At 38.3% G+C, this 17386-nt stretch overlaps 1 protein-coding gene across 1 annotated transcript; it reads right to left on the bottom strand.

Annotated features, from left to right (window-relative positions):
* Positions 1–725: 725 nt before the first annotated feature.
* LOC131857539 (glutamate receptor 3.5-like) lies at positions 726–3464 on the bottom strand. The gene is made up of 8 exons (XM_059210206.1): positions 3230–3464; positions 2782–3094; positions 2354–2678; positions 1968–2245; positions 1673–1704; positions 1121–1524; positions 930–1027; positions 726–807 (listed from the first exon to the last, which is right to left on the bottom strand). The coding sequence occupies exons 1-8, from the start codon at positions 3462–3464 to the stop codon at positions 726–728; spliced, it is 1767 nt and encodes a 588-aa protein (XP_059066189.1).
* Positions 3465–17386: the final 13922 nt, after the last annotated feature.

The raw sequence follows: 17386 nt of genomic DNA, 5'->3' as shown, positions 1-17386 counted from the left end.
AAGTACCTAATTACAAAAACACTTAACAAGTGTCTCTTTTACATAGTTTAAAACCATTTTCCAAACTCACTCGATGATATTCTAATGTCCCTATATATCTTGACAATTCCTCTCCAACCATATTTTACAAAGAATAAATATAAGACCAATATCATTATCCACCAATAAAAAAAATTAATACTACGATAAGTGAGTGCAAAATTTAGACAAAGATATTGTATGAACAAAAAGATGATTCCAACAATGCCATCGCTATGTCCAAAGACCCACAAATAAAAGACATTAAGAAAATACGACAAACATCTTCCTTATTGAGTCCACAAAGAAGATGTTTAGAATGACCTTCGAATCCCTACTTTTTAATATTGTCTCAAATAAAGATGTTGAATATCTACTTATAAGACATTATGCATGAGAAGTTCAACAAGAAAAATGAAATTTCTTAGATAGAATTGTTTAAATAATACTTTGAGATAACTTACATTATAATATCATTTTACAAACCCTTTAAAAAGCTTAATTAAATAAAAAAGCTACAGTATTAATCTTGTCTACTAGATTTTATATCAAGAAAAATAACAGCTTTAGGAATTGGAGGAAATAAACACATTGTACATGCCTTAAAATTGACTTAACAATTGTGGGTCTTCCACGACCCCCATTATCAGCCTTGGACTTTTAAGGGCGCGGCCCCCCTGGTAATCTGTAAGATTTGGCCTCTGTCATTAAATGCGTTGACAAATCGTGTTTGTGCTGTCCCCTAATTCTGCCGACTCGGATGGAACTTTCTGCCGATATGAATCAACGCTGCAATAGCATAGACGGTTGCGGTGAAAAAGAAAAGAATCCATAGATTTCCTGGACTAATGGGAGTATTGCTGGACTCAAGCCCTGTCTCCACATCTGGACACCACGTTGTTTCGCCAAACCATTTGTTGCTTATACTCTGTATCGTGAAAGGTTGCTCCGATACATCGAGCACCTCTTTTGATACATCTGATAAAAATGGTGACCCTTCGCGAAAAAACTGTCACAGACATGTGGAGTTCCAAATTGAGCATCAATTTCTATATTGAGAAATAAACTATAGAGTGAAGTAAGATATGGAAGAATTGCTTACAAATCCGAAGCCTCCTGTGTCGATGTACCCTCGATCCACAACTTCGAATTTTGCACATGGGTAGAGAGATTTCACTATTTTAACATATAGGCTCTCATCCACTATGGCACCCACTTCCTCACTCATCAGCTTTTGCACGTAATCATTGGGATTGTCTAAAGGTACGAGTCTATCTGGAGATATATTCAGATTATCTTTGAGATAAGTTTTAACAAATGAACTATCGAGGTAACCTACTTTGACATTGCTTGTGGTGAGGCTCTCCATTTTTGTAATGGTAGGGACCCATCTCTGCACCGTCAGAATAGAGGTGAGATGTGCAGTGTAGCTGTTGTTCAATACTAGAGCGATTAAAAGCCACGTAGCTACTATTCCCTTGCCAAGACTGCTTCTCACCTCCTCTCCTGTATGTCATCACAGATCCACAAGATAATTAGCGTTTTATTAGGCGAATTGAGAGATTCATAGGAATTCAAAATGATGAAGCCAGCAGCTGCGAATCCCACCAAGGTCCTTAAATATGGTGTAGTCATGAATTTATGAAATACTTACTGTGGGCAAATAGGAAGGCAGAGGCCGCCAATCTGCACATAATGCAAGGTATATAAGAATCACGTCCTACGAGAAATTTGGGAGTCTGATTCACAAGCCATATAAAATTGTAGTTGCTGTTGCTTTTGTTAAAGATTGTGTGTTTTTTATCAATCATTCTGTTAGATAATGATAGAGCACAGAATGTGTCCTAAAACATTGATAAAAAATATAAAATTTTGCAATCTTATCTGGAAACAAAGAGAAGAAAATTTATGAATTGTAGAAAACTGATATCTTAAATATTTATTCTTACGTCAATGAAGTTACTACTTGTTGAATAACTCCGCCTTGGAATTCATGGTTGTCCTGATGTTCCATGAGCCACACAAGGAACGCAGTGAAGACGACGAATGCCCCGGCTATAACCCACAACCCTGTAGTGAATGGATGGAGAAACGTCCACGTTCGCCCTCCTGCTTTTTTTAATGGTATCATCATCACCAGACCCGTTTGGGTGTATGGCTGGGTGAAATCAACATACAAAGAACGGTCCCACAATATTGTCGAGTCCCCCACCACCGCATCCAACGTCTACAGAATTAAACATTTAGCCTCACAATATACAAATTCTATCACGCAATATACACTATATACACATTCTAACTTATCGACAGCTGTAGAGGGATTGCAGAGAATTACATTTCCATCAACCAACTCGGCTACCAATTCATCGTAGTTTGGGATATTTTCGAAAGTCTTGTAAACGAAAGGCAAATTATACGGGAGTGTGTCTACGACAGCCTGAAATGTGTCATTAGTGTAGTTTGAAATCCGGCCGAGGAACCCATCTAAATTAGATGTCTTCTTCGCTGTGACTTTTCCAATCACAATTTTTCTGTAGCCGTTGGGAGCTTGTGTGGTATCGCCAGGCCAGATAATACCACCCAGTTTATTTTCTTCTTTGCGTGGGGATTGAAGCAGCTCGGTGTCGCTTTTCCTTTTACAAAACCCAACTGTTTTGTAACTTTTTCCCACCACGTTAATTATCTCATACTCACAAATTTCTAAATTATTGCAAGTAGCACCAGTTTCTAAGCTGCGAATTATTTTCTCACGAAGAAACTCACCTCCTTTTAAAACCATCGTCGAGGCAGGGAAATCCGTAAACACCATTTATCCAAAACTCATCGTCTTCGTACAGCACGACCGCTGACTTCCACTGAAAGTAGGCTGCTATTGCTGCTGTGGCTTTCATATCATCATAACGACTAGGAAATGTGGAAATTAAGTATGTGGAATCACTTGAGGTGCCAAAACCATGCGCACCGCTGAATGACAGGATTGGTACGTGAACTTCTTCCGCTAAAGGGCCCAAAAGCTTTGAAATCTTAGGGTCCTCTACCAGGATTGCCGCAACCTCACTTCTAAATACTTGCAGAACTGTGTGAAAATTTTCCCAAACGAATTTATTGTCAGAATTGAGCAACTAATTTGAGAAGCAATAAGTAAATCATGTGGAAAAAGAAAGGAAAGAAGAAACAAAAACCATCGAAACAGTTTAGAGCATGTTCTCACCGTTTCCAACAAAGCCTCGAGATTCTTCAATGATTAGGTTGAAGCGAGTACCATTAGCCGCCTGATAATTAATGTCTTGGAGAGCAAAACGTAAAGATGTATTGGCCGCCTTTCCCGCTGGTGTAGTGACGTCAAGAATGGTAGCGATGTTAACTGTGTCAGTGGAGACAACAATATCAAAGACCAGTAAAATAGAGAATATTAAAAGCAGAGAGGTGCAATGACTCCTCCCCATTGTTTTGGAAGTGACAGCTTGAGAGGCTGATTGTAATGAATATAAAAATGCATTTGCCAATTAATATATCAGAGAATATATACCGCCATGTAGTCAAAGTAAATGAAATTAGATCATGCAGAGAGAAGAAATGCCGTTAAAACATATCTTATTCACGTGAATGAGTCAAGAGAACAAAAAAATTGAGCCGGATCAATTATATTCCGTGGTTCTATAGTGTTCCACAGTGATCCGTCTCTGGGAGTCGCATCTTAGAATTGAACAATGAGATTGCTAAGCCGTATACAAAAGCATAGTTTTAGATTCTCGATACTCTAGAAGTTTTCAGCGGCGAATTAGTCCTTGAAAAGTTGTTATGAATATTTCAAATATTTAGGTTCGAATTATCAACTTCTAAGTTAAACCAAGTTTCAATTGTTTTGTAATTGGAAGTTTGTTTGTATCCAGGCTCTTATTGAAATCAATTATCAAATTTCATTATAAATTTTTTTTTTTCTTCTAATGTGCAATATTGTAAGCAAATTTCAATAGGGTTACCTTTTAGGACAAAAAACCACACAAAACATTCAGCATTAGATATGTGACCTAATGATAAACAATCAAAATTTACAATGCTAAATTATACATAAAATGTCTCTTTTGAAGGCCATGTCCTCAAACCCTCATATACAAGGATCTCATTGTATATTTTTTCTTTCTTCATATTATGTGATAAATATCCTATTATGTTAAATTATTCAATAGTGGAAGGTTCATTGGATTTTAAGATCTTGACATTATTCAACATTGTAATAGAACCATGATCCCACAATCCTTCTTGCATCAAAGTGACTCTTGCACATAGCCCTATTATCGAAGTGTCATGGAACAAAACAAATGTTGCCATTACATCCTAAAATCTTGAGAAATAAAAAGCACCCTTCATTTTGTTAATTTTGAGAACTTTGATTTTGTTACAAATTTTAATTTTTTGTATCTTGTTGTATCATATTACAAATATGTAAGGCATAGAAAATTTATTAAAAAAAGAAGAAAATTAGTAGAGGGTCAAAATATCCCTCTACCCTTCTCCTAGATTTGGTTATAAACCTAGTTTGTTTTGCCAATATTCAACCTACTTGCAAGTTTTGTAGTCAAAATTATTTGTTGTAGATTATTATTTGGAGTAGGAGGATTTGTAATTTTTATTGTTTAATCTTTGATTGGGTCTATTTCATATATCTAAAGTGCTAATGATATTCCACGATGATCCATGTCTATGGGTCACATCTTAGAATTGAACAATGAGATTGCTAAGCGGTCTACCAAAGCATAGTTTTAGGTTCTCGATACTCTAGAAGTTTTCAACGACGAATTGACCCTTGAAAAGTTGTTATGAATATTTCAAACATTTAGGTTGGAATTGTCAACTTCTTAGTTAAACCAAGTTTCAATTGTCTTGTAATTGGAAGTTTATATATATCCAGGCTATAATGAAATCAATCTATCAAATTTCATTGATAGAGTATTAGAATCTATCATCTTCAATAATTTGGACTTATAATCAAATCAATTTTTTAAGGTCACATTATAAATTTGTACATGTTTATATATATATAATTTATTTTAAATAATATGTAAGTGTAAAATGTAATGATGTTAAGTAGAGGATAAACTTTTTACACTAATATTGAGAGGTGGGTTATATAAAACTTTCTTGATCTTTACAATAGTTACAAAAAATTAACAAAAATAAAAAACCAATAACATACATAACATAAAATAGTGATTGATGTGGGTAAAACTCTTTTGGGAGAAAAATATCATGGGCAAGTGCACAAAGATGGGGGACCAAAAAGGGGTCTTAAGATGCCACTTTTTTTTTTTTCTGAAATCAGTAAAGTCGGAACTTCGACGAGAAATTGAAGATAGGTACACTCAAATTTTGAAGATGCAACAAGAACAAAAGTTGAAGTGCGTTGAATCTACTTTCTAAACTACTAATTTGTTTTGCAAACAAAGGAGATTAAGGGTTTCAAAAAGGGGCACCACATTTGTTGGTCCTATTTTTTCAGGAAAAAATAACATAGCATGAAATGGGGTGCCCCTAAAACATCAACTTTTTAAAAGAATTTCGCAAATCGCTCTAGTGAGAAAGTAGCTAACACATTGAAGTTTATGCTAGATTTTTTAGCTAAATCTTTTATGAATATTTGAATTCTTACGAATTTTTGAAGTGAACACATCCTAAAAAGCAAAAATTTGAGTGTGCCCCCCCCCCCCCCAAAAAAAAAATTGTGAAAACTAATAAAAATCAGAATTTTTTTTTAAAAGTGTGTAGAATAGAGTCTAGTTTCTAAAAATGTAAGTTTTTTCAAATTTCGATAAACGGGTAAAAATCTACGGCCAAAATAGGACATGTTTGTTTTTGACAAAAATCAGACACATGAACAAACGAAATTATGGATGAAGACCTTAACATTATCAAAATTTGAAAAAAATATACTGGTTGGATAGCTAAGAGAGAGCTTGACGATTGTATGGTATTTTAAAAAAAATTTATTGAAACAAGTGCAAACTTGATGGAGAGCATGAGCAAAAATGTTAGAAAATTTTCAATATTTGCTGGAAAACACGTCTTAGGCTTGAGAAGGGTGTGCAAGCCTTTGGGTTGGATGCCCAATACAAATTGAAGCCTTTTTCTTGGTATTTTCCAAGGCAATAAGTTTGGCATGTGCCAAATGCAAGAAAAATTCAAAAAACCATTTGGCACGTACCAAATAAGGTGCATGCCAAATGCATTCCATACCATTTCCTCATCATAGAAAGAAAAAAAAAGGTTCCTTCTTTTTCTTTTCTTATACTTTAAGTTATATTTTATGTATATATTGTCAGGATGTTTGAGAGTGGTTCCAGATCTCTAGGAGCTATAATGCAGATTCTAGTTTTTAGAGTATTCATATAAATTTCAGACAATCAAATTTCAGTAATCAGCATGCTTGTATCAACATTATCTCTCTAGTCTCTTCCTTGCATTCCCTCTCTCTCTTCCTTAACCCCTTCTTCTCTCTCTCTTAGGTCTCTCCCTCTCTACTTCCTTCCCTCTCTTAGGTATTTATCCCTCTCTTTCCCATCTCCCTCAACCACTCTCTCTCTTTGGTCTCTCCCTCTTTTTACCTCTTTCACTTGGGGTCTCTCTTTCTCTCTCTCTCAAGTATCTTTATCTCTCACTCTCTCCCCCTCTCTTAGGTATCTCTCTCCCATTCTCTCCCTCTCCCTCCCCTCTCCCTCCTTTTCTCCTCTCTCAAGTCTCTTTCTTTCTCTCTTTCTCTCTCTTTGTCCTGCTCCCTTTCTCTTTCTCTCAAGTCTCTCTCCCTCTCATCCTTTATCTCTCTATCTCTCTCTCCTCTCTCAAATGTATCTCTCTTTCATTATTTCTCTCTTTCCCTTTAACTCTTTTTCTCTCTCTTCATGTCATTCCCTCTCTCCCTCTCTCTCTCTCTCTCTCTCTCTCTCTCTCTCTCTCTAACTCTCTTTCCCTTTCTCTTTCTCTCCCATTATTTCTCTCTTAAGTCTTTCTCCCTCTTAGCCTCTATCTCTCTATCTCACTCTCCTCTCTCAAGTGTATCTCTCTCCCTCCCTATCTCTCTCTAACTCTCTTTCCCTTTCTCTTTCTCTCCCATTTTTTCTCTCTTAACTCTTTCTCCCTCTTAGCCTTTATCTCTCTATCTCACTCTCCTCTCTCAAGTGTATCTCTCTCCCTCTCTCCCTCCAATTGCCTTTATCTTTTTCTCTTAAATCTATCTCTTTCCTTCTATCTCTCTTTCCCTCTCTCCCTCCCACTCTCTCTCTATAACTCTCTTTCCATGTATCTTTCTCTACCATTCTTTATCTTTTAAGTCTCTCTCCCTCTCAGCCTCTATCTCTCTATCTAACAATCATCCTCTCTTAGGTGTATCTCTCTCCCATTCTCTCCCTTTATCCTCCCCCTCCCTCTCTACCTTTCTCATTATCTCTCTTTCTCCCTCTCTCCCTCTCTCCCTCTCCCCCTCTCTTCACCTCTCTCTCTTTAGTCTCTTATTATCCTTGCATCCCTTCCTCCCTCACTCAGGCTCTCGCTATCTTTCACCATTACTCCCTCCACCTCTTAGGTATCTCTCTCTCACCATCCCTCCATCCACCTCTTACGTCTCTCTCTCTCACAATCACTCCATCCACCTCTCAAGTCTCTCCATATCTCCCCCACTCCCTCTCTCTCTCCCCCTCTCTCAATTGTCTCTATCCCTTTTTTTTTTTTTCTCTCTTCCTCCCCAACCCTCTCTCTTTCTCTCTTAGGTGTGTCTATCCCATTTTGTCTATTCTCTCTCTCCCCCCCTTTCCGTTTTTCTCTCGCATCTCTCTCTCTCTCTCTCTTTTCCTCTAAATCTCTTTCTATCTCAAGTCTCTCTCTCTCTTTCACTCTCTCCCTCTCTCCCTCTCTCTTTCCCTCTTTCCCTCTCTCCCTCCCCTTCACCCTCCATTTGTCCCCCTCTCTCTCAGGTGTCTCTATCCCTCCCATTTTGTTCATTCTCTACCTTCCTCAATCCATCCATCCATAACTTAGGTCTTTCTATATCTCCCCCACTCTCTCTCTCTCTCTCTCTCTCTCTGTCTCTCTACAACATAATCACTATATCCACCTCTCAGGGCTTTCTATGTCTTCCCTCGTCTCTCTCTCTCACCCTCTATGAAGTGTCTATCCAATTCTTTCCCTTTCTCCCTCCCCATCCCTTTCTTTTTCTCTCTCAAATTTCTCTCTATTTCCCTCCCCATACCTCTATCCCTCTCTTTCCCTTTCTCCCTCTCCCTCTCTCTTTCCCTCTTTCCCTCTCAAGTCTCTCTCTTAGGTGTCTCTATCCCATTCATTCCATTCTCTCCCTCCCTTTCCCTTTCTCTCTCATAATCTCTCCATCCACCTCTCAGATCTCTCTATATCTCCCCCACTCCCTCTCTCTCTCCCCCTCTCTTAGGCATCTCTATCCCATTTTGTCCATTCTTTCCCTCCCACTCCCTTTCTCTTTCTCTCTCACATCACTCTCTCTTTGCCTCTAATTCTCTTTCTCTCTCAAATCTCTCTCTCTCTTTCCCTGTCTCCCTCTATCTTTCCATCTTTCCATCTCAAGTCTCTCCCTATCTCTCTCTTTCTCTCTTTCCCTCTCTCCCTCCCCTTCACCCTCTCTCTCTCAGGTGTCTCTATCCCATTTTGTCCATTCTCTCCCTTGCCCCCCCTCTCTCTCTCTATATATATATGTCACAATCCCTATATCCACCTCTCAGGTCTCTCTATGTCTCCCCTCCTCTCTCTCTCACCCTCTCTCAAGTGTCTCTATCTCATTCTTTACCTCTCTCCCTCCCCATGCCTCTATTATGTCTATCCCTTCCTCTCTCTCTCTCTCTCAAGTCTCTCTCTTAGGTGTCTTTATCCTATTCATTCCATTCTCTCCCTCCCTCTCCCTTTCTCTCTCTCATAATTCCTCCATCCACCTTTCAGATCTCTCTATATCTCCCCCACTCCTCTCTCTCTCCCCCCCTCTTAGGTGTCTCTATCCCATTTTGTCCATTCTCTCTATCCCACTCCCTTTCTCTTTCTCTCTCACATCACTCTCTCCTTTCCTCTAACTCTCTTCTCTCAAGTCTCTCTCTCTTTCCCTCTCTCCCTCTTTCCCTCTCAAGTCTCCCCCTACCTCTCTCTCAGGTGTCTCTATCCCATTCTATCCATTCTCTCCTTCCATCTCTCTCTCTCTCTCTCTCTCTCTCTCTCTCTCTCTCTCTCTCTCTCTCTCTCTCTCTCTCTCTCACACACACACACACACACACACACACACACACACACACACACACAATCCCTCTATTCACCTTTCAAGTCTCTCTATATCTCCCCCACCCCCTCTCTCTCTCTCTTTTCCTCTCTCTTAGGTTTCTCTATCCCATCTTTTTGTCTCTCCCTCCCAATCTCTCTCTCCCTCTCTCTCTCTCTCAGGTGTCTCTATCCCATCCTATCCATTCTCTTTCTCCCTCTCTTTTTCTCTCTCGTAACTCTCTCTCTGTCACAATCCCTACAATCACCATAAAAGTCTCTGTCTCCCCTCCTCTCTCCCTCACCCTCTCTCCAGTGTCTCTATACCATTCTTTCCCTCTCTCCCTCCCCATCCCTTTATATTTCTCTCTCAAATATCTCTCTCTCTCTCTTTCCTTCCCCATACCTCTCTCTCTCTCTTTCCTTCCCCATACCTCTCTCCCTCTCTTTCCGTATTTCCCTCTCTCTCCCTCTCTCTTACCCTCTTTCCCTCTCAAGTCTCTCTCTATCTCTCTCTTTCTCTCTTTTCCTCTCTCTCTCCCTCTCATTTTCTCTCTCTCTCTTACATGTCTATGTACGATTCATTCCATTGCCTCCCTCCCTCTCTTTTCTCTCTCTCATAGTCCCTCCATTCAGCTCTCGGATCTCTCCATATATCCCCCTCTCTTAGGTGTCTCTATCCCATTTTGTTCATTCTCTCTCTCCCAATCCCTTTCGCTTTCTCTCTCACATCACTCTATCTTTGCCTCTAGCTCTCTTTCTCTCTTTCCCTCTCTCTCTTTATCTTTCCCTCTTTCCTTCTCAAGTCTCTCCCTATCTCTCTCTTTCTCTCTTTCCCTCTCTCCCTCCCCTTCCTACTCTATTTCCACCCCCCCCCCTCTCTCTCTCTCTCTCTCTGAAGTATCTATCCCTCTCACCCTCTCTCTCTCTCTTAAGTCTCTCTCTGTTCTTCCTTGCCACACCCTAGCGATGCTTTCCCCTGCCAAGTCACTTGATCATTTCAAGCCACACACACACACATTATCCCTCCCTACCATCCTCCCTCTCTATCTCTCCATTCTTCCTCTCTCTCGCTCTCTCTCTCTATCACTCTCCCCCCTCTCTCTCCCCTTATCTCTCTCACTATGAGTGAGAGAGAGCCTGGGTGAGAAGAAGGGATGGAAAATATGTAAGAGACCAAGTAGAGCCCAAGTGTGAGAGAGGGAGGAAGGGAAGGTTTGAGAGAGATAGGTTTATGAAAAGAGAGGAAGAGACTAGAGATAGAGATAGAGAGATCCCATGTGAGAGAGACAGAGACAGGAAGGGAGGGGTTGACAAAGAGAGAGCTAGGAATGTAGGACTATCTCTCTCTCAAGTCTCTCCCTCTTTTTTTCTTAACCCCTACCATCCCCTCTCTCTCTCCCCCTCTCTCACTTAGGTTGTCTCTATAGGATCTCTTCCTAGTATATCCCTCTCTTTCCATCAACACCCCCTCTCTCTCTCTCTCACACACACACAATTAGGCTCTCTTTGGTCTCTCCCTCTCTTTTCATCAACCCCTTTCCTTTCTCTCCTCTCTTTCTTTCTCTCTCTCTTAGGTCTCTCCCTCTCTTTTCATCAGCCCCTACCTCCCTCCCTCCATCTCTCTCATTTTTTCTCTCTCTTTACCTCAACTCCTCCCTCCCTCTCACACTTATTCTCTCTCTCCCTCTAATCTCTCCTTCTCTATCCATCCCTTCAGGTTATATTCCTCTCTTTCCATCAACACCTTCCTTCCTTTTTCTATCTCTTCCACTTAATCTCTCTCTCTTAGGTTTCTCCCTCAACCCTATCCTCTCTCTCTCTCTCTCTCTCTCTCTCTCTCTCTCTCTCTCTCTCTCTCTCTCTCCTCTTCTTGGGATCTCTCTTTAGTCTCTCCCTCTCTTTTCATCAACCTCTCTCTCTGTCTCTCTATTTTCATCAACCCATACCTCTCTCCCTCCATCTCTCTCACTTGGGATTTCTCTTTTCCTGAACCCCTCCCTCCCCCTGTCACTTAATCTCTCCCTCTCTTTCCATCTTTTCCACCCTCTTTCCATCTTTTCCTCCCTCTCTCCTTGATATATGCCTCTTTCCATCAACCTCTCTCTCTCTCTCTCTCTCTCTCTCTCTCTCTCTCTCTCTCTCTCTCTCTCTCTCTCTCTCTCTCTCTCTCTCTCTCTCTCTCCCTCTCTCTCTCTCTCTCTCTCTCTCTCTCTCTCTCACACACACACACACACACACACACACACACAACCATTCCTCCCTCCCTCCCTCTCTCTTTCACTTTGAATATCTCTCTCTTTGTCTCTCACTTAGGATCTCTCTATTTTTTGAATTTTCCTTTCTTTCCATGAACCACTCCTTTCCTCCCTCCATCTCTCTTACCCGCTTTCTAGTCTCTCTCTCTCCTTAGTATTTGTTTTTCTTCTGATAAAACACAAAGAGGCAGAGAGAGAGAGAGAGAGGTGGGTGGGGGGTGGTGGTTAAGGGAGAGAGTAGAGATAGAGAAAACCTATGTGCAAGAGAGGGAGGGAGGGAAAGAGAGGGAGAAACTAGAAAGAGGTAGGGGTTGAGGAAAAGAGAGAGAGGGAATATAGGGAAGGAGAGGGAGAGACCAGAGAGAGAATGTTGATACGAGCGTGCTTATTACTGAAATTTGACTAAGTCTAAAATTTATAGGATTGCTCTAAAAAATAAAATTTACATTATGACTCCTAGAGATCTGAAACCACTCTCAAACATCCTGCCAATATATACATAAAATATAACTTAAAGTGTAAGAGAGGAAAAAGACAAATATAAATGTCACTTATACTTATTACTAGTAGAGATCGAGAGGAAACTTAATAGTTATAGTACTCTGAAAATATATCACACTGCACAACCATAATACAAAGCCTTGATAAAATAAGGTTACCTTTTGGGGTAAAAAAGCACATAAACTATCCACGATTAGATCTATGACCTAATGATAAACAATCAAAATCTATAATCATAAAATGTGGCTTTTGAGGGCCATGCCCTCAAACCCTCATATACAAGGATCTCATTGTATATTTTTACTTTCTTCATATTATGTGATAAATATCCTATTATGTTAAATTATTCACTTGTGGAAGGTTTATTGGATTTTAAGATCTTGGCATTCTTCAACATTGTAATAGAACCATGATTCCATAATCATTCTTGCATCAAAGTGACTCTTGCACATAGTCCTATTATCTAAGTGTCATGGAACCAAATAGCTGTTGCCATTACATCCAAAAATATTGAGAAACAAAAAATACACTTCATTTTGTTAATTTTGAGAACTTTGATTTTGTTACAAATTTTAATTTCCTGCATCTTGTTGTATCATATTACAAATATGTATGGCATAGAAAAGATTATAAAAGGAAGAAAATTAGTAGTGGGTCAAAATATCGCTCTACCCTTCTTCTAGATTTGGTAATAAACCTAGTTTGTTCTGCCAATATTCAACCAATTTGTAAGTTTTGTGGTCAAAATTATTTGTTGTAGATTATTATTTGGAGCAGGAGGATTTGCAATTTTTATTGTTTAATCTTTGATTGGGTCTATTTCATATATCTAAAGTGTTAATCATTGCCCTCATCATCCACATTGGTTTAAACATTACAAAGAAAAATATAAGTGTCTTTGTAAGCCTACTTCTTCAATTTGAATTTTTGTGTATATAGTTCAAGAATGTAATATGTTGGGCTTGAATTTCTTGAGTAGCATTTGCAGATGTGGTCACATTAGTATCATCATCCTTGACATCCTACACTCGATCTTCACATAGCCATAAAGAGCTCTAATATTGGTCATGAGGTTTAGGAGACCTAACTTTTTGAATTAGGTGCCACTTAACCTATACTAACCTTGACATAAACCAAATTGTTTCCCTTATTTGCAACTACCAAATTGTTTCCCTTATTTGCAACTATCATATCTATTTGTAATGAATTTTTTTTTAAAATTATTGATTTTGATTTCACACACATTTTGTAGGCCCTTATGCCCTGCAATATTTGCTAATCCATGATCTAATATTTTACCTACTTGCAAATTCTTTATATGGTCCACAATTTACCTCTAAAAGTGACTTTATTTTTCATTGACCTCACACATATATCTATGCTTTAATTACTACACTAAATCAATTGCATTTTTTGCTAGTAATGTCCATATTTTAAAATGTGATCAGAATAAATTAGTGAATGTTTCATCAATTCAAACCACTCCACATATTGTTTGGTACATGGGATTCACATCCATTCAATGGTTTAATTGTTTCAATTTTCATACAACCTCTAGTTCCTCCTCACACATGGCTCTATAGAGGCTCATTTACATGATCTCTCTTACTCATTGCTCATGTTCTGCATTGGGATCCAATCCATGTTTAGTTTTCTTTAGTCTTTCATGCCACTTATTTTCACACTTGGTGGTTTTGATTTCTCCATAAGCCAAACTCATATTCTAATTACTCTAACTTCTCCATATGTTGTCCCATCACATGCACCACTCTAACAATTTCTCCCCATCACAACCAAGGATTGGTCAACCCCTATTATTGTCATGTTACATTTTTTGCTAACTAATTAGTCACATCATAGTGTTCATAAAGGGGCTTCTTTTTTCTCTTTTACATAACTTTTAAATAGGAAGGTATTTTTTCAAACTTTAATGGTCGACAAGAAGTTCTTTCCATCATAGACTCTATGACATAATTATTTTTTTCAAACTATATTGTTATAAAATATTTTTTTTCTTCTAATGTGCAATATTATAAGCAAATTTCAATATTTTTTTTATATAGTTTGAAGTTTCAGACATTCCATTTTATCAAAAAATATAAAAAAAAATCACTCATTATAAATGATCAATTTAGGCATTTAAACATCATAAACATTTAAACTCCTTTGCACATATTTGTAAGTGGGCCTACAATTAGAACTAATCCAATAAAGCTAACATAGGTTGCTCAGGTTGCTCTATCACTTTCTGCTTTAACAACTCAAAAATTTTGTTTGCTCTGGTGATGCACTTGAATTCTTTCTTATCTCCCATCATTGTCTCAATCATAGGACTACAAACATAATTGCAATTTTTGATAAACTTTCGGTAGAAACTAGCTAATCCATTAAATGATCTTACCTCTCCAATTCTTTTCGGTATAGGCCATTCAACAATTGCTTTTACTTTCTCACGGTCTATCTTCAAACCATCCTTAGATATCACAAATCCCAAATAGACTAAATCTTCCTTCATGAAAGTACACTTCTTAAGGTTAATCAACAACTTTTCTTCTCTCAACCCCTGGAAAACTTGTCCTAAATGCAACAAATGCTCCTCTTTTGTCTTACTGAAAGTCAGAATGTTATCCAAATATACAATAAAAAACTTACCCAATAATTTCTTCAATACTTCATTCATCAACCTCATGAAAGTACTTGGTGCATTAGTCAATCCAAAAGGCATCACAAACCACTCATACATTCCTTCATTTGTCTTGAATGTTGTCTTCCACTCATCTCCTCCTGTGATCCTGATCTGATATCAAATCTTCAAGTCTATCTCTGTAAAGTATTTGGCTCCACTCAAACAATCCATTATGTCATCCATCCTAGACAAAGGAAACTGGTATTTCATTGTGATCTTGTTTATTTCTCTGGAATCGATACACATCCCCCATTCTCTAGTTTTCTTAGGTGCTAGTAATTTTGGTACTACACAAGGACTCAAACTTTCTATGATCAAACCTTTCTTCAACAATTCATGCACTTGTCTATTCAGCTCTTCATTCTCTATTGGTGTCATCTAGTGTACAGCTTTGTTAGGCAAACTAGCTCTAAGAATCAGGTCCATGCAATGACTAATACTTCTCATAGGTGGTAATCCATCAGGCACATTATCTGAAATGATGTGTTCATACTCCATCAACAACTCCTTTATCTCTTTCGATTGTTCTTCTTCAAGCTCTATATTCTCAGCCTTCTTGGGAACTAAAGAAAAATACACATTCTCATGTCTCATCGCATCTAGGAATTTCCTTCCATCCACCAAACAGATTCTACCCTTCATAAAAACTTCACTTTTCAAAGGCTCCTCTTAGGGTAAGAAGGGTTGCTTCATCACATTTGCCACAATAGTATATATATTCTTTCTCCCATCATGTATTTCATGTCTATCAAACTACCAACCTCTACCCAACAAAAGGTGACAAATATCCATAGGCATAATATCACACAAGACTTCATCATGATAATTACCAATTTTAATTTTCACTAAACATTGCTCACTTACCAACAACTTATGTTAATCCCAAATCCATGCTATTTGATAAGGCTTAGGGTGTTTCAATCTTTCCAAATTCAATTTAGTCTACATCTCCTCCGAAATAACGTTATCTGAGCTACCATTATCAATAATAACTTTACAACACTTACCGGATACCTTACATCTTTTCTTGACGGAATTCCTCCTCTATAAGGGCTCTTCATCTCCTCCAGTATGACATAAAGATCTCCGCATCATCATCAATTCTCCATATTTTGGTTTATTAGCTGATCCAGTGGATATTTCTTTCACCACTGCTATTCTCCCAGTATTCTTTGCCTTCTTACACTCGAAAGCATAATGTCCTTCTCCTCCAAACTTAAAGCAAGTACCTCTAAACACTATCTTATCTTGTCTTATGTCATCTTTTCCAAAATTCTCATTCCAATAGCCATCTGGTTCTCTCCTCTGGAAGAGATTTATGTCATCCTTTCGATATGAATTACCTTCTTTTCTTATTTCCTTGTCCTTGTTCTGATCCGTATAGGTTCTTCTTCCTCCATTAAATCCTCTTCCTCCTTGAAATATTCCTTCGATAAACCTTCCACCTCTACCTCTCTGTCTCTGCTCATGTGTTTGTTCAACTTCTCTTTTACTTTTAGGGTATACTGATAAACCTCTTCAACACTCTTCAATTTGATCAAAATGAGTTCATCTTGTATAGACATCCACAATCCATTCAAATATCCTGCAACTTGTTCAACTTCATCATCAACATGTAAGGATTTGATATTCAACTTGTAAAATGCTTTAGTGTACTCCTTCACACTAGATTCCTTCTACAACTTTTGTAACAGATTTACTTGATAATCAGCTAGCATAAACTTTGATTTTAAGTTAGCAACCATCCAATCCCATGTTTTTATCTTCTCTTTACCTCTTCTCTATCTATCAACTTGCAAATGTTCCCACCAAAGAGATGCATGTCCTTTCAACTGCATACAGGCATATTTCACGTTCCTTTCCTCCGTAGTGTTCTCAAAATCAAAATATTTCTCCATCTCTGAGATCTAATCCACCAATTCATCTAAATCCAACTTTCCATCATATTCTGGTGGGGTATAATGAGGTTTACTATTTTCCCTACTCAAAACCCTCAAGAACCTTTCTTACTCCAGATCAATCGGTGGTGGGTTTACTTGGTCTATGGGGGCTTCTTTTGCTTCATCTTCACTTACATCCTCAATATGTCGACCTTCTTCTCTAAGCCATGTCAATAGCTTCCAACCGGGTTGCAATTCCTCTTAATATTTCCATCACTGTCAGGTCTGCATTCCCATGCACTCAACCATTCCTATTTCCTCATTCCATCTTCATGCCAATCCTCTGCAACTATAGGTTGGATCCGCAAATCACCACCCCACAATAAAATTCTCAGGATGATGCAATCTTCAAAATGAAATCTTGCTTTAATACCACTTGGTTCAGTCACTAGTTAGGAGGGACCTCAAAGAGATCAATCTAGACTAGTCAGCAAGAGTGAACACAACAGAAACACAAGGATGCAGAGCTAAATAAATTATATCATGAAAAATGATTACAATCAACCGGTAACATCCAGGTTACAGAAAATCGGCTCACAGGCCTACTAAAATATGCTCAATTATAGAACAGGTCACAATTGGGATCTCAAATCTAAAGATCTAGCTTCTATGTTATGTCTAATACCTTCAATGTGCATTTTAATGCTTAATTACAATGATTTATATGATCCAAGGGATCCAGTTAACCCAAAAAGGGATAAAATGCCAAAGAACAAGACCTA

Source organism: Cryptomeria japonica, chromosome 8 (assembly GCF_030272615.1).
Source record: "Cryptomeria japonica chromosome 8, Sugi_1.0, whole genome shotgun sequence".
NCBI lineage: Eukaryota > Viridiplantae > Streptophyta > Pinopsida > Cupressales > Cupressaceae > Cryptomeria > Cryptomeria japonica.
The sequence above is the reverse complement of the archived record's forward strand: the minus strand, read 5'-3'. Positions and strand labels throughout refer to the sequence as shown.